The sequence below is a fragment of the Balaenoptera borealis genome (assembly GCF_965194805.1).
Source record: "Balaenoptera borealis genome assembly, chromosome: 7".
In the NCBI taxonomy this organism is placed as follows: domain Eukaryota; kingdom Metazoa; phylum Chordata; class Mammalia; order Artiodactyla; family Balaenopteridae; genus Balaenoptera; species Balaenoptera borealis.
In genome coordinates this window covers 11,069,368-11,093,293 of record NC_138864.1, presented here as the reverse complement: position 1 = coordinate 11,093,293, position 23,926 = coordinate 11,069,368, and the positions used below count along the sequence as shown (strand labels likewise).

Genomic DNA, 23,926 nt, shown 5'->3' with positions numbered 1-23,926 from the left:
ATGCCTGCTTGCCTCTCCTTCTACACATGCCCTTAGTGGTAAAATTTATTGTGGAAAACACATTTTTAAAAAGCTGTTTGCATTGAAGAATTATTGTAAGGCCCCATGAGATATACTGGAAATCCACTCTTGGAGACAGTGGGAGAGGAAGAGATCTGAGAAGGAGGAACCTGGGAAGAAGTCCGATCATAACTATGTCTGAACCTGCATCCTGCACAGGGCACACTGCAGGATTTCTGTGTGGATGTAGCCCGGGTGTCAGAAGTGGGATATGCAGTGAAGGGGGATGAGACCTCTCCCACCTTCTCCCTTCTAGCCTTGCAGTTATTTTTCAGACTCTATCCATGCATCAGTAAGGGGGAATTCTCTTTTATTCTGAAAGATTATTGGTTGGAAATTTTAGTTTCCTGAGATATAATGCTTTGTCAGGATTTTTTTTTTTTTTGGATGGGAATAATAAAGGGGAAGATGATTTGGTATTGCCATCTAGAGTCTATCTGAATCTGAAAGTTCTCATTTCCCTATCTGAGTGACAGACTGAAACAGGACATGCTGTACATAATGTAACTGAGACTATAAATCAGCTGACAGCCTCTTCTATGATGTCTTTTTGGAGAAAATAGAGAGATGTACACCAGGAGGTGAGCATATCCTACCTCACCTAAGTGTCTGCTACCCACTTCTGAGTAATAGAACAAAGACAACTGGGAGAATGTATCTTGATCTTGGGACTCTATCTTTTGCCTCATTAATTTTTGGTTGTTGTTTTAACAATTTCTATATTATACATTTTATTATGTAGAACACCACTCTTCAAGAGAAATATAATGTGGGCCACATATGTACTTTTTTTGAGAACCAGATCAGCCACTGTTGCAGTTTATCCTTTAAATCTTACACATGATTTAGAAAACTCAAGAGAAAAAGAAAAGTCTTTTGTATTTACCTATATTTTTACTCTTTCCATTATCCTTTCTTTCTTCATGAAATTCCAATAGTCTTCCTCTTATTTTTTCCTTTTCTGTTTAGAGAACTTCTGTTAGCCATACTTGTAAGGTAGGTCTGTTGGTGACAAAGTCTCTTAGTTTTCCATCATTTGAAAATACCTTTATTTCACCTTTATTCCTGAAGGACATTTTCCCTGGATGTAGAATTCTGGGTTGATATTTCAACACTTGAAAAATATTGTGCCACTTTCTTCCGGTCTCCATAGTTTGTGATAAGAAATCTGCTGTCATTTGAGTTGTTTTCCCCTATCTTTTTCATTTGTTTCAAGTGTGTTCATAATTGCTCATTGAAGCATTTCTATGATGGCTGCTTTAAAATGTTTTTTTGTTTGTTTGTTTTGCTAATCTGTCTTGCCTATTCCAGGTCCTTTGGCTATTAAGAGTAAGCTCTTGTTTTTGTTTTTGTGTGCACCTATCTCCTCCAGCTCCCGGTATAGAATATATGAAACAAGAAGAAAACTCAGGGCACTCACCACCAGGTCATTCCTCAGGTCCTGAGGTCTCTAGTTGGTCTACTTTCAGTGTCTTCTTATATTGTGTTATATATAATTCCCAGGGGTTTTAGTAGTGTTTAGCAGAAAAAATAGAAAAATGTGTGTCTACTCTATCTTTCCAGAAACTGAATTCTCCTGGTGTGTGTGTGTGCGCGTGTGTGTGTGCATGTGTGTGTGCTGATATTTTAGCCACTGGATGGAGCTATGAGGGAAGCATGCAGTGGACACATGGCACAAATGTGAACATGACAGAAGACTCAGACCAAACGCTTCTCAAGAAGCTGTGCACTTGCTTCAAATCAATGAACTGAAATTTAATCAGATCATTAAAAAATTGAACTGTAGTCATAAAGAAAGGAGGAAAAGGTATGAGGTATTAGCATGAAAAAACAAAGTGTTTGTTAAACACTTTCTGAGCTAAATTTGACCTGAAAGTATTGCTTATAGGTATGGTGACCAGAGAAGCAATACTTTGACTGTCAGGCTAAGACAATGGTCACTCTCCTCCAGACTTTTGGATGCCCACCCAAGCCAACCCAAGAACACATGGAACAGTTTATAACACAGGATCCAGAAATTCTTGACTAAGTCAGGAAGCAGGGAGTGCTTATGTGCTGAGAGAATCAAACAGCATATGCAAGTATAAAAGTAGTGAAAAAATAAAAACTAAAATCCTACAGGACTTTTTCTTAAAGTGTCAAACAGTCATGCTAAAAATTGTGTTGAATAGTTTGAAAGTAATAATTGATATTAATGCTTTTTTTGATATTAGTACTTTGTAGATAATGGCTTCAAAGCACTCTACGTATATTCTCTCACTAATTCCAATTCTTTCTCTCAGTCTCTCACTCTCTCCATTGCTTTTTTTAAAATTAATTAATTAATTAATTTTATTTTTGGTTGTGTTGGGTCTTCGTTGCTGCATGAGAGCTTTCTCTAGTTGCAATGAGTGGGAGCTACTCTTTGTTGTGGTGCGCAGGCTTCTCATTGTGGTGGCTTCTCTTGTTGCGGAGCACGGGCTCTAGGTGCACGGGCTTCAGTAGTTGCGGCGCGTGGGCTTAGTTGCTCCGTGGCATGTGGGATCTTCCTGGACCAGGGCTCAAACCCATGTCCCCTGCATTGGCAGGCGGATTCTTGACCACTGCACCACCAGGGAAGTCCCTCTCCATTGCTTTCTAAACCTCTTCTCCCTTTCTCCGCCCCCACACACAAACACACATGTATGCACTTATACACACAAACGCATACACAAACCTACAATTAACACAAGTGAACATATTAAAAGTAAAAGCTAAGGAGAGTCGAGAACCAGTAAAGAGAATTATGAGGCTATAAAACAAAATCAAATACCTAGATACATTAAGAACTTTTAGCTTCACATCTTCTCTCCAAATGTTAAAGTCAACAAAGAGATCTGATTCCTTTCCTGAGGAAGAAGGGCTTTTAAAAGACTTTTTACAAAGGAGTTTTTTATGATTAGAAGATCCAGATGTGCTCATGACTTTAAAAAAATGTTAAGACTAAAAATGACCACTTAAATGAAGGACTCATAGTTGTGGTTGTAGCTATTTATGATACTAGAAATGTTTTAGTTCTCAAAGTTGGGGTAAACACAAAGTTTTACAGAAGAAATTTTTGAATTTTGTGAGACTGGGCAACATCGGGCTTTATGCTGTTTTCAAAACACTGTAACTCCAGACTGACAAAAAGTTTATTGTAGTTCCAAGCATTTCATTATCAAGCTTCTTTTCTTTATAGAGTTTAAATTCTAGCTTAAAAATTGAATTTTAACAAACAGAAAAACACACCAGTCATGAGTGTACCATTTGAAGCATGGTCACAGACTGTATATAAACATATGCCTAACCATTATCACTCAGCACCCCAGAGCCCTCTCATGCCTCCTCCCACTTGTTACCCTTTCTCCTACTTCCCAGAGGTAGCCACTGCCCTGACTCCAATGACATCAATGAGTTCTGCTTGTCTTTGTAGTTTGTACGATGGGATTCATGCACTAGGGGTGCCTTTGGCCAGGCTTCTTTGTGTTGAACTCGTGTCTGTGAGACTCATCTACAACATGGCATGTAGCATCAATTCATTCATTTCATCACGTGACGTTCCAGTTATGAAGATACCACAGTCTGCCTGTTCTGCTGTTAATGGATATAGGTTTTCTTTTTCCTCATTTTTGGCAGTAACAAACGAAGCCAGTATAAGCATTTGTATGTATGCTTTCTGATGTACATGTGCTTGCATTTCTGTTGGTCTTTCACCTGGGGATAAAATTTCTGGGTTCGGGCATGTATAATGTTCAGATTTAGTAGATATTACACAAGAGTTTTCCAAAGTGGTTATGGCAGCTTTCACCAGTCATGTACGGGAGCTTCGCCTATCTCACATTTGGCATTGCTGTGGTTTCCACCTCCCCTGGAGCCATATCCACTTCATTTCACAAAAAAGCTCCAGGGTGAAGGTGTTTACCTTTCTACAGATTAGAATATGATTATCCCACTTCAGTAAACAGAGGATTTCTGCACCCTTGTTCTCCCTGACATTCAGTTAGTTAGTTAGTTAGTTAGTTAGTTGTGATACACAATACTTTCATCACTCCAAAGTGAAAACCTGGGCACATGAACAGTGATTCATTTCATTTTTTCCCCATACCGTGGCAACCACTAATCTACTTTCTGTCTCTGTGGATTTGCCTATTCTGAATTATTCATATAAATGGAATCATACAACATATGGTCCTTTGTATCTGGTTTCACTCACTTAGCACAGTGTTTTCAAGGCTCATCAATGGTGTGGCAGGTGGTAGTACTTCATTCCTTTTCATGGCTGCGTAATATTTGATTGTATGGATGGACCCCACTTTGTTTTCCATTCATCAGCTGACAGGCATTTGGGTTGATTCCATTTTTGGCTATTATGAGTAATACTGCTAAGAACATTTGTGTAACTCACCCACAGGCCTTTACATAGAAGGAGATACTGTCCCTATTTCTCCCTTGAAATAGGGTTTAGCTATCATCCCTGAGACTTCAAGAGGGAGGAGAGAAATCAGTGTTCTATCAATGAGTCATTTAAAGCCAGTGTGGAGCTGCCTCATGAAGCAGTGAACTCCCGGACAATAGAAGAATAAACGTTTAGTAGAAATGGGCTGACAGGAGTGAGGAAGGAGTAGGATTTCTATGCATCAAGTAGAGGGCAGGACCGAGTCATCACTAAGACATCGTCCTGCTCCGGAAGCCTGTGATTCAGCTGTGAGTTGCAACCGAGCGTACAGACAGACCCTGCCGCTGGGGCAAGCACTGGAAAGCTCTTCCTTCATTTCCGCAGATGCAAACAGGGCCGCACAGCGACCCTGGCGTTGTCTAGGACGGGAGCCGTGGCGGAAAGACGCTGTATGAAAACCATCGACTATCAGGATCCTTATCTCACCTCCCAGAATGTAGTGCTATGCTTTACACGTATTTGAGGAACGCATGCATTTTTTTAAAAAATTTATTTATTTATGGCTGTGTTGGGTCTTCGTTTCTGTGCGAAGGCTTTCTCTAGTTGCGGCAAGCGGGGGCCACTCTTCATCGCGGTGCGCGGGCCTCTCACTCTCGCGGCCTCTCTTGTTGCGGAGCACAGGCTCCAGACGCGCAGGCTCAGTAGTTGTGGCTCGCAGGCTCTAGAGCACAGGCTCAGTAGTTGTGGCTCACGGGCTTAGTTGCTCCGCGGCATGTGGGATCCTCCCAGACCAGGGCTCGAACCCATGTCCCCTGCATTGGCAGGCAGATTCTCAACCACTGCGCCACCAGGGAAGCCCAATGCATGCATTTTTGAGATGGTGTCACCTCAAATCAGTTTTAGAAATCAAGGCTTAGATAAGAAGTACTTTCAATGAGACGGTACAGGGAAAGCTGTCTTGAAAAACTGTAAGACTCTGTGCAAACATGTGTATCATCAGTGTTGTATTTCAGTATTTTTTTTAAATGTTGTACTATTTAAAATACAGATTTTAAACAACTTTACACCCTCAAAAGCCTCTGATATTGCAATAAACAAACTAATGAATTTAAAAAAAAAAAGAACATATGTGTACATGTTTTTGTGTGGGCATATATTTTCAGTTCTCTTGGGGGTATACCTAGGAGTGGAATTGCTAGGTCGTATGGTAATTCTATGTTAAACATTTTGAAGAACCACCAGACTGTTTTCCACAGTAGCTGTTTCACTTTACAATCCCACCAGCAACATACAAGTCTTCCATTTCTCTACATTCTTGCCAACACTTGTTTTTGTCCTTTTGTTATCATAATTATTGTAGCCATCCCAGTGGGTGCACACTTATTTTCGCAACCTAATTTTTCCTGGTACATTTTCACAAATTCAGAGTCAAGGCCAGTTTCTTTCTTTTATCTTCCTGAAGGGAGAGAGCTTTAACCAATCCCATTTTAAAACAGAAATACTCCCAACTAAAAGCCTTGATTTGTTACTAGCATGACTGTCAGAATTACATGAACTTTGAAGCTGATTCTTGTAATAGTTATAGGATGATGAGAAGGGCTTTTCTGTTGCCCTGAAACTGACAACTAGTCCCCAGATCTTGGAACTAAGAGGCACCAAGTAAGAGGCACGTTCTAAGGAGAAGCACAGCCAAATGGAGAGCAAACATTTGCAGAAAGCTTTATTAAAAGTTGGAGTCTAACACATGCAATCATCACCTCTGCCCATACACCCCAAACCTGTGTAGAAATGCCCACCCATGTTCTTCCTCTGCAATCAGCAAGGTGCCCCGGACCCACTTTATCTGCTACCTCTTCATGAACAATGAAATCTGAACATTCCCCAATTTTTTATTCATGTTCCTATTTTAATACCTTGGTTATCTATTCCATGTCCCTTGTTTTGCAGTCTCTCATTATTCATAATGCAGAGAGATTTCTTCCAGTTCCCTGCAAGGAGGTTTCCTAGCGTGTTAGAGAGTATTTCATTGGCCTCTCATTGGCAACAGGCCCATCCTAGTCTGTTTTGCCAACGGCCCTGGCGCCCCTGGAGCAACATTGAGGCCCAGGCCCTGGGCCTTCTCAGTAGGGAAGCCACGCCAAGAGGGGCTCGGAGCCATTTCCACAAGCCAAATGGGGCTCCTGCTAAAGGCGTCTCCTGAGGAGAAGCTTCCACACGAGGAAACATTGGCTTCCAAGCTGCTCTGGCTCTGGGGAAAAACACCCTAAGTGGGAACTGACCTTCTGCGATGTCAGCTTTCCTCCCAGCCTCATGCCCTGGAGGCTCCCCACAGAGGTGGGAAGAAATTACACCCCAAAGCCTTCTGTGCTGGTTGTAACATGCCCACCTTGCAGAGGGATGCTGCTTTGGGTTGAATCATGTCCCTCAAAAGCTACAGTGATATTTACAAATAAATTTATGGGAAATAAGTCAGAACCCTATGTACCTATGATGCAGTTACCGCAGTTTAATTTATAGCAAAAGTACATGCTTGAACTATTCTTAATGTTTCTGCTGTTTTACAACTGACCTGAACAATGTCAGGAATGCAGCTTTATGAATGGGTGCCAACTGATAAGGGAAATCATTTAGTAATGGACTGCTCAATTAACTACACATGGAGGGAATGGCCTGAGATGGCTCCAATGCCATGGCAGCCCATGCCAGCAATCCAAAATCCAAGCTGTAAATGCCTCAAGGTGGGACTTTCCCGGTGGCGCAGTGGTTAAGAATCCGCCTGCCAATGCAGGGGACACGGGTTCGAGCCCTGGTCCGGGAAGATCCCACATGCCATGGAGCTGCTAAGCCCGTGCGCCACAACTACTGAGCCTGCGCTCTAGAGCCCACGAGTCACAATTTCTGAAGCCCGAGCACCTAGAGCCCATGCTCCACAACAAGAGAAGCCACTGCAATGAGAAGCCCGCACACCACAACGAAGAGTAGCCCCTGCTCGCCGCAACTAGAGAAAGCCCGCGCGCAGCAACGAAGACCCAATGCAGCCAAAAAATAAATAAATAATTTATAAATAAATAAATGCCTCAAGGTTATGAATCAAAACGCTAAGGGCAAACAATCGCACACGGCCACCTGGGCCTCAAGCTGCAGCCATCAGTCAGCTCCTTGCTTTCCTTCCGCCTTCTTTCTGTACGTCTCCCCCCAACCTCTGCTCAGCGCTTCCAACCATTTCCCAAATCAAATTGATTTTTGCTCAGATAAACCCTTAAAAATTTTAACATGCCTCAGTTTATGTTTTAACAAGACTATACACAAAGTTAATAATAAAGCCATATGTTTATGTCTGGATTTAAACATTTGAAGCATTTTAAGTCACTTAGTGAGTCATGTTCTTTTACATAAAACATTGAACATAAACTTGTTTCAGCAGGATCTTAGTCACGGTACATGATGTGTCATGCCATTGAACTGATTTCACAGTATATACAAATATCAAATCATTATGTTGTACACGTGAAACTGATAGAATGTTAATTATATCTCAATTAAAAAAAAAATTCTTCAGCGGGTTCAGTGCCTCCCCCTGGGTCTCACAGCTCACCACCGAGGGAGCAGGATTTGCACATAGGACCACGGATGCCACAGGGAACACGCAGAAAACCTCTCCCTGGTGTGCTGTGCTCTCTCCGGCCTCTCACCTACTCTCTCCCCCAACACGTCTGGGGTGGCCCACACAGGAGGGCCTGAGGAGGGCCTGAGGCCGCCGCTTATAGCTCCATTCTTGGTGGATCCACCCCTTACTCCTGGCCTGGAGCCTGGCCTCCCAAAAGTCCTCCTTGTAGGCTTTGCCCTGTCCACACATGTAGAACTTCTTGGAGGCCGCTTTCACCAGCACCCCGAGATCTACTTTCCATGTGGACTGAGAAATTTGCTGCAGTGTATATAGGAGCAGAGTGGGCAAGGCAAGCCTAAGATCTCATCCCACCCTTAAATCCAGTCTCTATGAATTAGAAACTGTGAGAAATTAGATTTGTGGGAAAACCATGAAAACCAGAAAGAAGCTCAGAGATTCAGAGTAGGTAGAGGTTCGGCAGCTTTTTACACCTTCTCTGGTATTTGTGCCTTTAAAGGAACCAGCAAGCTCAGAAAGGCATTCTCTCCCCTCCAGCCAGGAAGGCAGGTAAGAGCTATCCCTCACCCAGGAAGCGGGTACAGGTGCCAGCTACCAATCACAGGAGCCAAGGCTGTGTTGAGAAGTTGTGACGCCCCTTCCCCTGCACGGCTCTGGTTCCCAAAGCGTATGGCAACTCCATCCAACCGAACCTACCCCTTCGCCCTTCCTCTGACTTGGCTCTGGCGATCCTTCTCTTTTCTCCTCCCACCTCCAATTTTCATCCTTAAAGAACTAACTGTATAACATCAACTCTGCCAGAGATGTGAACATGTGACTGGGTCCAGGGGAACGAGCTCTGGGTCCCCTCTCTGCCCAAGCCATGGCAGCCACACTCTTTCTCATGCCAGGGAGGGATGTCTGGGCTGGAGACAGAGAGCTTTGTCACCTGTCGCCTCGGTTCTGGGCATCTGAATGGTGACGGGGGTCTGTGTACACAGCACATTTAGAGGCCAAAGAAACATCCGGCCTCATGCCTTCCACTGGACTTGGCTCCCTGCCACGTCTCCCTGCGGGCCCAGGACACAGGCTGACCTGTGGGCAGGATACAGAGACAGTCGCCAGCCACAGACCCTGCCAGCCAGCCTTGCTGGGCGGGAAGCTCTCCCACGCCTGCACGGGCAGAATGCAGAGCTGGGTGGTGGCATGTGCGGAGACAAAGCCAGCCCATCCGCCAGCAAATCATTTGTGTCTCGTGAGCGTCTAGGTTATTTCTAGTACATCCTGTTCATGTTTCGTTTTGTTGTTCTCAGTATAGGGCATCTTTCTCTGTCTTTTTCAATATAGCATAGCGTTAATTAGTCATCCCATTTCCGATATAAATAACTGATTATATTCGGTGCATCTTAAACACAGTCCTAAGTGCTTAACAGTAGCCCTCCCACTCAACCCCACTAACAGCGCAATCTGCAGATGAGGAAAGCAAGGCCCACCGAGGTTGCCGCGGCCCCAGACTTCACTATAGGATCGCACAGACCACATTCAGTACAGCCTGAGTGTTTTCCTATTAAGACACTTCTGTGCAATGCTATTTCCAGTACGAGCTCCATCAATTAGAATGACAATTTGCTGCTATTAACAGAGGCCAGAAAAAATTTAGACAAGAGTTTATTTTCTTCTTTTTCACAGAACCAGTCTGGGGGCTGGGTGTTCAGAGAAGCTATGTGATTCAGGGCCTGGGGTCCTTTGCTCTTTCTCTGCTTTCTGTCCTGTGGCTGACTCCCCGCTTACCAGAATCTCATGGATCAAGATGGCTGCGGGAGGCCCAGCTCTCAAATCCATATTCCAGCCCAAAAGCAGGAGGAAGGGAAAATAGGCCAAGAGGACCCGGGCCCCGCCCTGTCCACCTCTTGAGGAGCTATTCCAGAAACCTCTCCCAGCAAATTCCTCTAGTATCTCATGGTCAGAGCTGTGTGGCACGGCCATACCTGGTTGTTAGGGCAGCGGCTCTCCTTGCTCCCCTCCTCCACTCAACATGGTAATTCTGCACCTATGAAAAAAGGGAGAGTAGAGATAAGGAAGGCAACCAGTGTCGTGGTTACCCGTGTCATTTATATTTGGTGGCTTCCATCTGCTGTGTTTTTATTTACTTGTTTCTGATAGAGCACAGAGTGCCTTTGTAGGTTAAGATCACATATTCCCATGTGGGAATATGGATGTGGACATCTTTGGGGACCATTATTCTGCTGACTGCAGAAATGTTGAGGACGTTTTCCCCAATTTCTCCTGAGCCCCCAAATCACTGCACCAGGATAGCCATTTAAAATAACGTCCCCAGCAGGACCTATCAGACTCAGGGCTGACTTTTGGGGGAGGGAGTACTGACGGTGAGTGCTGCAAGACAGGACGTGGGCAGGAGTGGGGAGCAAACTGGGTGCCGAGGAGGCGTGTCCATCCCCAGAAAGAGGGTGGAGGCAGGCTGGATTTCCCCACAGGGGGATCTCAACCTCCACCCCCAACCTCTCCTCTTTGCCTGGGGTGAGGGTTCTCCTCGGGCTCAGTCATCATCCGACAGCAGGACAGACGGGGCTCGGGTCGCTGTGGGCAGAGAGTGGTCCTGGGGACTGGGGAGCCCGTCAGCCCTCCCTTCTCCGGGGAAATACAAAACCTCCAGGGCCTTTTCAGTTTTCCTTCATGCCACCGCTCACACTTCCCATCTCCTTCTGGTCTCCAGGCCCCAGGAAAACGCTGAGGCTACAGATGTGAGCACCGCCCATGCCCGGCCTCGTCAGGGCCCACGTGAGGGGTCTTTCTGTGCAAATCCAGTCCCCTGGACTTGGGATGCATTCCTGTGATGATCTTCCCAGCTTTCAAAGCACTTCACAGGAAGTCTGGCCCCGTCACGTCCTCGGTATCTACGGGGATGGTCTGTCTCCCACCTGGGCTTTACCCCCTCTGTCCTCCTGGTCCCAAAGACCCCCCAGCCTCCATTGCTCCCCCGAGATCCACAGGGTCTGAATAAACCAAGTACACAAATTCAAGTTTGAGAATCACCGGTATGACTTTAGAAAAACCAATTCATCTCTCTGAGTCTTACTGCCCTCATCTGCTAAGTGAGAAGTGGACAGAGGAACCCCAACGTTTCCTTCCATCTGCGATGTCATATGGCTCTTCCAAGTGGCTCTACGTTTTACAAGTTTTGAACAAAAGACCTCACCACACAAGCAATACACCCGAGACTGGGTGGCATTCACACCGAGGGCTGAACTTGAGTATCTATCAACCAGATTTCTGTCTTATACGACGTACTGTCCTGACTGAGCTGGTGGTGATCATAGGGACGGTGCCACCTTCCACGCTGGACCCTGCCATCCCACCCTCACATCCTGACATCCTCCTCCGGGCTCTCCTGCCACCGCCTCGCTCTGTGCCCCACAAGCAGCTCCACGGCTCCTTTTATTGATTGACTGATTGAAGTATAGTTGATCTACCATATTGTATTAGTTTCGGGTATACATAGCATAGTGATTCAGGGGTTTTTCTGCAGATTATATTCCATTACAGGTTATTGTAAGATATTGGGTATGATTTCCTGTGCTATACAGTAGATCCTTGTTGGTTACCTATTTTATATATAGTAGTGTGTGTATTGAATCCCATACCCCTAACTTGTCCCTCCCCCTCCCTCTCCCCTTGGTAACCACAAGTTTGTCAGAGCCCCGTTTAAATCCAACATCAGATGGAGCGGTGGTCCCGGCTCACTGAGCAAAGATGAAACCCCCAACCTGGGCCTCCCATCCGAGCCCCCCTTCACCTGCTTTGGCCTGCCCCACTCCGACCCCCTGCTGGTCTTCTGTCTCCCCAGGCCCTCGGGCCTCTGCCTGCAGTGTCCTATTGCTGAGACCCCAGCCACAGGACCGGCCTCGCCCTGGGCCTGCCTCCTTCAAGTCTCTGAAATGTCGCCACCTCAGAGGCCTCTCTCACCATCTTAGGGAACCTGTCACTTCACTTCCCTCCACACCCATGGCCGGGTCGCTTTCTTCTCAGTTTTCATTTCTCCATGGTAATCTCCACTTCCTAAAGGCCATCCATGCCGTCTTCCTGTGATTAGTATTACTGGCTCCCTCCCGCCCCCAGACATGGAACCCCTCAAGGACAGGGATTCCTGTCTGTTTGGGCTCAGGAAAGTTTCCAGACTCCCAGGTGCCTGGCACACGCATGCTCGGGGGGAACGAGTGACACTTGGTCATGAAAGTCCCACAGGACACAGGCCCTGCCAGATGCCTATTTCACAAGGATGCTTGAGGCCAAAGAGTGACATTCTCCCTAACGTCCTGACACAGGTGACAGAAAGGAATGGGAAGTCATCCAGTTTGTAGCTGCTTTCTCCATGACGAGAGCCTCGAGACTCAGAAAACCTTTCAACTTCAGAGGGGCCCATGCATGGCTGGCTCTGGGGCCTCCCAACTCTACATTGTGTGCAGGAGAAGCAGCAGCTTCTCAAGGACCCTCAGCCCTTCCTGAGGAGAGGGCTGGTCCTCACCAGGGCCCCCAGGACTGCCCTGGGGCAGCTGATGGTTGGCATCCACAGCCAGCTGCTAAGGTTTGAAGATTCTCCCTGCCCCAGGCGGGGTTCCCCTTTCACAGGCTCCACATTTATTGCTTTTCCTTTTCCCTGTCTCCCTGTGGTCATATTTATGGCTCCAGATGCAGCAGGCAGCCTGGTCAATGCCAGCAGCCTTCCATCATTCGGAAGACTTTTGGTGGTGATGTACAGCGGGGGTTGAGGTCGGAAGGGGGACGCCTGGTTGGCACAGTGGCCAGAGTGGCAGTGCTATTCCCCTCCCCAGAAGACGGCTCTGCAGACATACCCCTGGGGTAAGAGCAGTGGCCTGTGGCCATGGCGTCTGCCACAAAAACCAGACCCAAGGCTGGCGAGGCTGTCCCACATTGAAGGCTCTTCCACCTTTAAAACGTAGGGCCACTTAGACGAGCCACAGCGAGCGAGGGCTCACAGGTTCTGTGGCTCTCAGGAGAGTGTTTCAATGAGGTGAATTTAGCCTGGACATACTGGCCGCGCCCCCTGGCTGGATGTAATTAAACATCGCAGAGGGCTTCCCTGGTGGCACAGTGGTTGAGAAACTGCCTGCCAATGCAGGGGACACGGGTTCGAGCCCTGGTCTGGGAAGATCCCACATGCCGCGGAGCAACTAGGCCCGTGAGCCACAATTACTGAGCCTGCGCGTCTAGAGCCTGTGCTCCGCAACGAGAGAGGCCGCGACAGTGAGAGGCCTGCGCACCGCGATGAAGAGTGGCCCCCACTTGCCACAACTGGAGAAAGCCCTCGCACAGAAACAAAGACCCAACACAGCCATAAATAAATAAATTAATTAATTAATTTTAAAAAAAAGTCAAGGCCTTAAGAAGTATTAAAAAAAAAAAAAAAAAAAGAAAAGAAAAAAAAATAAAAAGAAAATAAACATCGCCGGGACAGGGAGGGTTGGCGTGAGGGCTGGTGTCACCACGAGAGGGAGGCTGTGGGCTTCTGCTCAGCCTGTGTTTTCCAGGCACCTACTTGGACGGTGGCTGCGTAGGTGTCCCTGGCTGGAGATGTCCCCAGAGATAAGTTACACGCCCACAGAGGAGAGGGGCCAGGTGGCGTCACGAGACTTGAGCCCTGGGGGGCAAGCTTGCCATTTGTGCCTGGTGCTCTGGGGTAGCAGGAGGGGAGCTCTGAAGCTCTGCAGCTCCTCCCAGCCCCATGCTCCTTGGAGCTGACTTGTTTGACCCTGTAACCAAAGCAGTGCTCAGTGGGTCCCCTCCTGGGGTTTGGTGCTGACTCACTGGGCCCCAGGCTGGTTCTCTCCAGTTGTTTCAATTCTTATTGACACTCGTTCCTGTCTGAGATTCCAGCTCCAGCACCTCCTTGCTGTGTGACCGTGTGCAAGTTACTCAACTTCTCTGGGCTTCTCTTTTCCTATCTGTGCAATGCAGACAGGAACCCACCTTGGTTTCTCTGAGGACTGAGTAGAGCACAAACACTTTATTGGTTGTTGCCATGACCTCCCTCGTCTTGGTCCTTTCTCTGTTCCTGCAGCAGGCTGGCTCCTTATTTTCTCCTAAAGACCATTTGACTTTCTTCTTTGTCAGGAAAGAACTGGGCATCTTAGTGCAATAAGACATTCACTCCAGGAAATTGGATATCTGATGGTTCTTGGTAATATCAACCAGGAAGGTTTTGTTTTCAGTGTTATTGAATCTGACTTATATAGTATACTTCTAAATCTCATCTGTGGCTTGACAAGGAACAAAGTAGCTGGACACCAAAGGCCAGGGGCCACTCCCAGTTGATCCATCCATCAACCACATGTCCCTGGACTCAGCGCCTTGCATCAAGTCTGGGCCCCATGATCACAAGATTTGTCATGTGGAGGCAGTATGAACGTGACTGAGAAGATGCTTTATTTAAAATATTTTTGCTCATGGTTTAGTCAAGGATTTCTCTTGGTTTTTAGTAGGAATTTTGCATCCTGAAGAGCTGAAAACGACAAAGAGGAGAGAATAACATGCAGCCGCCATCAGAGAAATTCATGAAAACAAAGGAGGCTTGTTTAGGGAAATTTTGGTGGCAAAGAACAGGTACACACTTAAGGTAGCTTCAATAACAAGGGGACAGTAAAAGGAACAATCTAGAAGGTGGTTGTGAGAACTACAGGTCTCAGGCGACCTAGCTGGGAGCTGCAAGGCCAGGCACGGGCTGGATGCTCTGAAGCCAGCCCCGGAGACCCTCGCAGACACCTCCTTTCCTGCGGCCTCCAGGGCAGATCCGAAGCAGAGAGCATGGAGGGGAATCCGGAAGACGAGGCAGAGAAGGACCAGACACGTCCCGGGGCCGGGGCTGGCCATAAACGCATCCTAACTCTGGAGATGCAGGGCGGGGTTTGACAACAGAACTGGGGGAACAAAAGGCCCTGAGTGAATATGGGGGTAACTGGGAGGCAGTCCACCAACTTCCTTGCTATTCCAACTTCCTGGCTGGAGAGAATAGCCCGGCTGTGTCTGGGGTTCCGTGAATTTACGCCCTCACCCCAAGGGGCACCCCCTTGCTCTGTCTCGACCCCAAACCACAAATCACCTCCAGGTTCGGGTGAATCTTTCCTCCTCCTCCCTGGACCCTCCAGAATCAAACAGACAGGCGTTCCTGGGAATTCCCTGGTGGTCCAGTGGTTAGGACTCTGCACTCTCACTGCCGAGGGCCCGGGTTCGATCCCTGGTCGGGGAAGTAAAATCCCACAAGCCACACGGCGCAGCCCAAAAAAAAAAAAAAAAAAAAAAAAAGCAGAAAGGCGTTCCTGGATCTGGACCGGGCACGCCCTTCACCTGAACTGGGCCTAGGCCTGGCCACTCCTCACAGGTGCTACCCTGATACGCGTCCCCTTTCTTGGTTCTTTGCTCTGTTCCTCTCCAAATGCCGGGCCAGGCACCGAGAGACCAGATGAATATTCCTCGATGGGGGATCTGCTGGCTGTAGGGTGTAAACATATCCAACTTCCCGGATGTTGCCAGATGCCTGCAGTTGGTACCCTAAGAGACATTCTACCGGCCGTGCTTGGGACCTATAGAAGTTTCTGGGCAGCTGTGAGCATGGATGCTGCCCAAATCAGCTAATTCAACAGCACTCATGTGACCCAAGGGCTTCCTTACAGTCTTAAAAGGTAGACTCGGGCGGAAAGGAAGTCGTACTCTGCACAGCAGTGACAACGTAAGGAACTCATTAGCCGGAGGTCATGGGGGTTGACCATATAAATAGGCCCAAGAAAGATTAAGATACAGTCACGAATGATAGATGAGCTACGGGTCATTAGGAAGATCTGAGCTCATCTTTAATCCTTCTTTGTTTTCCCCCAGAATATATTTTCATTAAAAAAAAAAATAGATATGCCAACAGGTTAGAACTAAAAAATTAAATATGTCCCATTTTCAAAATATGACCATTATTGCTGTTTTGTTCAATTTTCTTCCAGTCTCTATCTCTGTAAAGGCTCGTTTGCATAATTGAAGCTGTACTATATAAACAACTTTTAACTTGCCTTATAATCCAACATTATATCATAAATACCTCTACAAGGTGTTTAAAACTCTTTGCAACCATTTTTTAGATGTATGCAAAATACTTCAGGGATATTTAGGTTATTTCCAAACATACTGTGATGAATAACTTTGTACATAGAAATTGTTTTTGGTGTATTTAGAGTTGTTTCTTTTGGTCACATTGTTTATACATTAAGTGTTTTTCTGTTGGTCAGATTTACTCACGTGGATTACTGGTTAAATGATATAAACATCAAAAAAGGTATGGATATCTTTTATGGTTCTTAGTGCATATTACCAAATTGCTTTTGAAAATAGTTGTACCAAATTATACGTCTACCAGCATCATATGAATTTCCTTGACTTTACTTATTTTATTTTATTTTGATGATTTTGACGTTTTTGTTAACTTGATAGGCAATGAAAGGTCTCTCGCTATTTTAATTTTCATTTCTTTAATCACCAGTAAGGTGGAACATTCTCCCACGTGTATGTCCCCTAACTCCTTTTTCTCTGTTGTGAATTATCTATCTCTCACTTGCCCATTGGGAGTTGATTTTCATAATTTGTAGGAGTTCTTCGTGTAAGAAAAACATCAAGCCTCGGTAGCATTTCCGTAGCCTAAATGTTGATGTCCTTGCTCCACAATAGCCCGTGTGCCCCTAAAAGTGTGGTGAATACCACTGCTTGCACCACTGGCCAACCAAGGAGAAAGCGTCTCAGATTCACCCTTTATGACTGGGGTCATGTTTATTTTACTTCTCACTACGATTTATTATAATAAGTGAGTCTGTGTTTTTACTAACAGCCCATTTCCTCCTTCTTCCCCAAAGGAAAACACAGATAATTGGCATATCTGGTGCTGGAAAGAAGTGTGCATCAGAGCGAGCGTGCCCCAAAGACCCTCCGCAGCCTCATTAATCAAACCCAAATGAAGTGTGCCAGCCCCCAGACTTGGCCTTTCCTGACAGACAGAATCAGGTTACAGGGACTGCAAGGGCAGCCTCCCAACAGGGCAGTCCGAGTAGAGGGGAGGCCTGTCCCCGTCTTGCCAGAGGAGCTGGTAAGGGTGACGAGAGGTGTGTGGATACGGGATGCTCAACCGCCTCCACTTTGCCACCGACAAGTCACACTTTGGAAAGCACTCTCACACACAACTACCTTGTAAGTTAGGAATCCTTTGATCCATTCTGTGGGCAGGGAAGCTGGGTGTCAGAAGCTGGAGTGCTTTGCCCACCATCTCAGAACCAGAGATATGCCTGCAGGGGACCTGACCAGCTCTGATTTGTGTGTGTGTGTGTGTGGTTTTTTTTAGCATCTTTATTGGAGTATAATTGCGAGCTCTGATGTTTCCAGTTACTGTGATGTTCCAGTTGCTCAGGTCTTCCTGCAGGAGAGAGAACTCTATATCCAGGGCCTGAGAAGACCCCCCAGTTCTGGACCCATCAACAAGTAAACTTGTATCTTGTGGTTTAACATCAAAGGAAGACACCAGTGCCGCAGTAGTCAAGCCCTCTAGTATCCTGGGTGAAATTTCTCCTTTCTAGTCCAACAGAGTCACCCATTTTGGCTAGAATGAGGCAAAGTAACTAAGAAATCCTGGCAGTCGGTCTGATTGCAAATAAACTTCATCCATTCATCCGTGCAGCAAATGATGATTTTTAAATGATGCATCTTAGGACTTCCCTGGCGGTCCCGTGGTTAATACTCCACACTTCCAATGCAGGGGGCACAGGTTCAATCCCCGGTCCGGGAAGTTCTGCAGGCCGTGTGGTGCGACCAAAAAAATTTTTTTTTAATCTTAAACGATGCATCTTAAATTACCCTACAGTAATATTGACTTTTTTGGTGTATACTTCTATGAATTTTTACACGTGTATAGATTTGTGTGAGCACCACGACCATCAGGATATAAAACCATTCCATCATCCCCCCAAGCTCCATCACAGTGTTCCTTTACAGTCACGCCCCACCCCCAGCCCCTGGCAACCACTGATCGGTTCTGTCATTATAATTTTGTCTTTTCCAGAATGTCATATAAATGGGCATTGTCAATACCACTGTCATACCATTGTCAGTGTCATACCATTCAGATTGGCTTCCTCCACTTTGTAAAATGTCTTTGAGATTCATCTGTCTGCTCGTATCAATAGTCCATTTCTTATTATTGTTGATAGCACTCCGTTGTACGGATGCTCCGTCCATTCAACCATTCAAGGACTTGCTTCCAGTTTTTGGTGATTATGAATAAAGCTGTCATAAACATTTGTACAGGCTTTTGTATAAACATAAGTTTTCATTTCTTTAGGGTAAATACCCGACAGTGGGATTGCTAGCTCATATGATGTGTGCTTCACTTTATAAGAAAAAGTGCCAAACTGTTTTCCAGAGTGTTTTCTCCACCATTTTGCATTCCCACTAGCAATACAGAACAAGCTATAGTTCTGCAGCCTCATCAGCACTTGGTATTGTCAATATTTATCTTAGCCATTCCAACAGGGATGTAGTGGTACCCATCGTGGTTTTAATTTGCATTTCCCTGATGGCTGATGACGGTGAGTATCTTTCCTGTGCTCATTTGCCACCTGTATGTTCTCTCTGGTGAAGAGCCCAGGTCTATCAACTACTTTTTAATTGGGTTCTTTGTTTTCTTACCACTGAGTTTTGAAAGTTCTTTACATATGTTGTAGTCTGTTTGATTTGCATGATGGATGTGATTGATCATTGACAGGTGTCAGACAAGTGCTGCATGCAGAAGCCACAGCCCAGGTCCTCCAGACAGGGCTAGGTGGGCAGGCAAGCAAGTCTCTACCACTGAGTGGGGCGAGGGCTATTCGAGCAGGTGGGATGGCACCTCTTCCGGCCTCGTGTGGTCAGCTGTGGCTCTCCAGGCGAAGTGTTTCCGAGCTGATTTTTGAAAGGCGGTAGGCGTGAACCAGGGTTCGCCCAAACTTCTTACACAGCTGTCTGTACTTGCTGTTCCACGCCCTCAGCTTCCATTTTCTACTCTCTCTCTCTCTCTCCCCTAGGTCACCTCAACAAGAGCCGTGTCTTCAAATGTCAGAAATCTGTTTGGTTTGGGCCTCTCTCCCTAGTTCCCCACAGTCACCCAACTACCTCTCTGAATCTCTGCTTGAATTTGAAATTGAAATTTCAAATAGGATGACAACCGTGCCAAAGAGAACTCTCGATTTTTCCTGTGCAGCCTTCCCAATATGCCATAACCTGAGGATCACATCGGCTTCTGTCTTCCTTTCACACCCATATCCAATTCATCCTGTTTAATTTCACAACATATCTTAAGCTACTGTAAGCTGCCAGCATCTCTTGCCTGGATGATGGCAAGTTGCCTGGTCAGCCTCCTGCCTCTACCCTGGGCTTTCTAACCGCCTAAGCTCCACGCAGAGAGAGGCACCAGCGCAAATCTCATCTTGCTGCACCACGGTACTCCGTGGCTTCCCACCTTGCCAGTGTTCTAACCCTCACCACAATCAACAACTATCTGCCTGTTCTGGCCCCAGTAGCTCTCCCCTCTACCATCCTTGCTTCTCCCGTCCCCAGATCCTTACCCCGCTGCCTCCTCATCACTAAGGTTTCCCCCCAAGTCTGTTCATCCTCCTATGAAGGCTACCCTTCAGGAAATCTCCATCCTATTATCTGTCTTATCTCCATAAAATCCGTAAGTTCCTGAAATACGCGGTTTGTTTGCTATGTGTCTGTTGTTTGGTCTCTCCCTACAAGAGTGTCTGCCCTAAGGGGCAGGACTCTACTTTGCTCCTGCTGCACCCCGGCTACCAGTAGAGGACCGCACGCATGTAGGTGCACAGTGCACCTTGCAGAGAGCGGGTGGGGCTGGTGAGTCAGCAATAGATAGGTATGCCTGGATCTGGGGCAATAAAATAGAAAAACCAGGTGCTGGGGAGGAGGGCTTTAAGAAAGAATGTAAAAAGTCAGATTTTCGTTCCTGAAAATTAACTCTGGAAAGAGGAAATACCTGAGCAAGGGAGGTAAGTTAGGAGGATGTTGTAAAAGTCCAGAAGACAGATTGTGATGCCTTAACTGTGGTACTGGAAATAAAGACCCTGATGGGGGGAGCCAGAGTTAAGAAATAACAGGGAAAAGAAATCTATAGACTCTTTTAGGTGGAGATGAGAAGTCAAGGATAACGCCCAGGTCTCCATCTTCACAAGTCAGGGTCCCGGTGGTGTCGGTCCCTGAGAGGGTCTGTGAGGAACAGGAAGATCTTGGTGACGTCTGGGTCACATGGAACACAGCCCGGGAGGCATGCTGGCCACGAGGCTCATCTGAGCCAGCAGGGGCGTCTCTCCCAGAAGCCCAGGCTCCTCGGGGCGATAGTTCATATATCTGATCTAGCCTGTGGGATAGTAAATCTTGTATTTACAGGAGAACTTTAAGGAACTTATTCTGTTAGGGAGATGATAAATTCTTTAGAAACAACCTTCTCTCATGATCTTTTCTTTTTTAATTCATAGATTGATTTTTCTTCTTTAGTCTATTGATGTGATGGATTCCATTAAATGATTTTTTGAATGTTTAACCAGCCTTGTATACCTGGAATAAATTCCACCTGGTCATGGCATATAATTCTTTTTATACATTGTTGGATTTGATTTGCAAATATGTTTTTGAGAATTTTTCACATCTATCTTTATGAGAGATACTGGTCTGTAGTTTTCCTTTCTTATACTGTCTCTCTCTGGTTTGGGGCATTAGCATAATGCTGGCCTCATAGAATGTTCTATGAGTGTTCTATCCCTGCTTCTATTTTCTGGGACTGGTGTAGAGAATTGGAATAACTTCTCTACAGTCTGGTAGAATCCACCAGTGAAACTATCTGTGTCCACTGCTTTCTGTTTTGGAAGGTTATTAATTATTGATCTAAGTCTTTAATAGATATTGGATTATCTATTTCTTTTTTAAGTGAGTTCTGTGGATTTCCTCCGTCAGGAAATTGGTCCGTCTAAGTTTCAAGTTTGTTGGCACAGAGTTGTGACCATTACCCTTTTAATGGTCATTGGCTATAACATTTTTAGAATTATGCCACTAGTTTTGCTCTTTCTTTGCAGGCGCTACAATTCATTTGCTCACTTGTTTGCTTATTTAATAACTATTTTTGCATGCCTGTTGAGGTCCAGGTGCTGTGTTGGGGCCCTGGGAACTAGGGGTAACAGCAGCAAAAGTCCCTGGCTGGTGGACCTAACATTAGACTGTGGAGACCACCAGTAACATGTGTGAGTCAGAGCGGGTGGTCTGGAAGGCATCCTGGAGATACCTTGGGCAAGGCCAATCTGCATGAGCCTTTTTCCTCTTTGGTGTGGGATCTGCATAACCACTGGGAGAGAGAGGTGGCTGGAGGTACATGCTGGCCTTGACTACTGTAACTTCGAGACAGTGACAGAATGGTGGATTTATATCAACATATGCAGGGATACTTTGGTTTAATTGCTTAGAAGAACTCAGATGAGCCTATAATTAAAATGCTGGGGGGGCTTCCCTGGTGGCGCAGTGGTTGAGAATCTGCCTGCTAGTGCAGGGGACACGGGTTCGGGCCCTGGTCTGGGAGGATCCCACGTGCCGCGGAGCGGCTGGGCCCGTGAGCCACAACTGCTGAGCCTGCGCGTCTGGAGCCTGTGCCCCGCGGCGGGAGGGGCCACGATGGTGAGAGGCCCGTGCACCGCGATGAAGAGTGGCCCCCGCTTGCCGCAACTGGAGAAAGCCCTCGCACGAACTGAAGACCCAACACAGCCAAAAATAAAAAAAAAATAAAAAAAAAAAAATGCTGGGTAATGGGACTGTTGAAAGGGATAAGAAGGTTTTGCAAGTCTCAGCATAATTTTAAGAGTATATTTTAAAATTTACTTTCCAGTTGCCTCTCTCCCTAGACAAGATCCGCTAGGGCAGGAGTCACGTCCAAGAGCAGACCCTGAAGACCTGCTTGTTCAGATGATCTCACTCGACTCCCGTGAATGGTATAGTAGTACCTGATGTTCAGGATGATTATAAGATTTGTCCAAATTGCTAAGATCTGGCAAAATGGGCATTCAAATGAGGACCTCTGATTTCAAGTCTAAGTCTGTTTAACTTGAAAGCAGCCTGTCCCTCAGAACTTTAGTTTCCCCCAGGGAGATTTTTTTTTTTAATTAATTAATTAATTTCTTCCATGGCTGTGTTGGGTCTTCGTTGCTACGTACGGGCTTTCTCTAGTTGCAGCGAGCGGGGGATACTCTTCATTGTGGTGCACGGGCTTCTCATTGCAGTGGCTTCTCTTGTTGCGAAGTATGGGCTCTAGGCGCATGGGCTTCGGTAGTTGTGGCACGTGGGCTCAGTAGTTGTGGCTCGCGGGCTCTAGAGCACAGGCTCAGTAGTTGTGGCGCATGGGCTTAGTTGCTCTGCGGCATGTGGGATCTTCCCGGACCAGGGCTCAAACCCGTGTCCGCTGCATTGGCAGGCGGATTCTTAACCACTGCGCCACCAGGGAAGTCCGCCCCCCCCCCCCAGGGAGATTAAGGAATTAAACTGTCTCATCTCAAAAATACATCCCAGCTCTAGATGTGCTGAAAGTCAGAATGTTCAGGAGCTTCAAAGACTTAAGTCCTCCAAACAACACAGCTTAGCAGAAGGAGCACGTTAAGATCCTGGCTTATGGGCAAGACATCGAAATTCTCACAGGCTCCCAGTGGCCTCACGCAGGAAGCAAGGTAACAGTATCTGCCTAAGGGGGCAGAGGAGGAGAAGATGAGGTAGGCATGTGAACCACAAGGGTGACGCCTGGTGTGTGGTGAAATGCTCGCTGGAATGAGATGGAGATGGGGAAGCCATAAAATACGAGACCGAGGGCAGAGCAGGCAAGAGTCGAACAAAAGTCACCTCTGAATAATCATGCAACAGTCAACATTTTCTGCTGAAAGAAACCTCTCTATTTCTTCCATTCCTCCAAAAAATGAAGCTCGGTGTTCTGCCTCCTGTTCTGTACTAAGAACCCCAAGCAGGTAGGAGGTGTTCGAGTTTGTTCCTTCCTAGGTGATTGATAACTTCTGGGTGCAGAGTGTCTGAAGAACACAGACGGCACCATTCAGAGCTCATGGAATGAGAGCCAGATGTGACCTGGGAGGCTGACGCCATAATTCATCCACACAGCGCCCTGCCCAGCTTCAGTCTCTGCCGCAGGCTGTGGCTCAGAAAATGCATTACAAAAAGATATTTGGTACAGTTTGGGGATGACGAGGTGGAAAGTTAAAACAGAATTAAAATTTACTTTAATTCTTGTAAATGAATTGATATATGTGTGTCTTCCAAGTTTCAGGCAAAACAAAACAGACTTTTTTTTTAAGAAAAAAAAAAAGCAAAAATGTTCTTAGTTGCTAAGGATTTGTGTCTGGATCAAAACCAACCTGGCTTCATAAACTTTAAATTATTTTAGATTTCAGGAAAACGTGTTTCAGTTTGATGATGAGCAAATGGAGATTTCAGACATGTGCCTAAGGCTCTACTAAATATTCTAGAAAGAAAAGCACCATGCTTCCTCTTAAGAATGGAGGTTGGGACTTCCCTGGTGGTGCAGTGGTTAAGAATCCGCCTGCCAATGCAGGCGACACGGGTTCGAGCCCTGGACCGGGAAGATCCCACATGCGGCGGAGCAACTAAGCCCGTGTGCCACAACTCCTGAGCCTGTGCTCTAGAGCCCGCCAGCCACAACTGCTGAGCCTGAGTGCCACAACTACTGAAGCCCGTGCACTTAGAGCCCGTGCTCCGCA

General features: G+C 46.4%; 1 protein-coding gene across 21 annotated transcripts in view; it reads right to left on the bottom strand.

The window, feature by feature from the left end:
* LOC309632299 (small ribosomal subunit protein uS3m) overlaps positions 1-23,926 on the bottom strand; it is a 173,823-nt gene that overhangs the window by 66,751 nt on the left and 83,146 nt on the right. For 17 of the 21 annotated variants that reach the window (XM_082399674.1, XM_082399654.1, XM_082399650.1 and 14 more), the window contains one exon: positions 10,049-10,110. The exons of 1 other annotated variant lie outside the window; for it this stretch is intronic. In XM_082399674.1, coding sequence (XP_082255800.1) covers positions 10,049-10,110 — 62 coding nt within the window. Of the gene's footprint in view, positions 1-4,997; positions 10,111-14,480; positions 14,599-23,926 lie in introns of those variants that run through there. 3 more of the 21 variants (XM_082399663.1, XM_082399666.1, XM_082399659.1) reach the window with 3 other exon arrangements.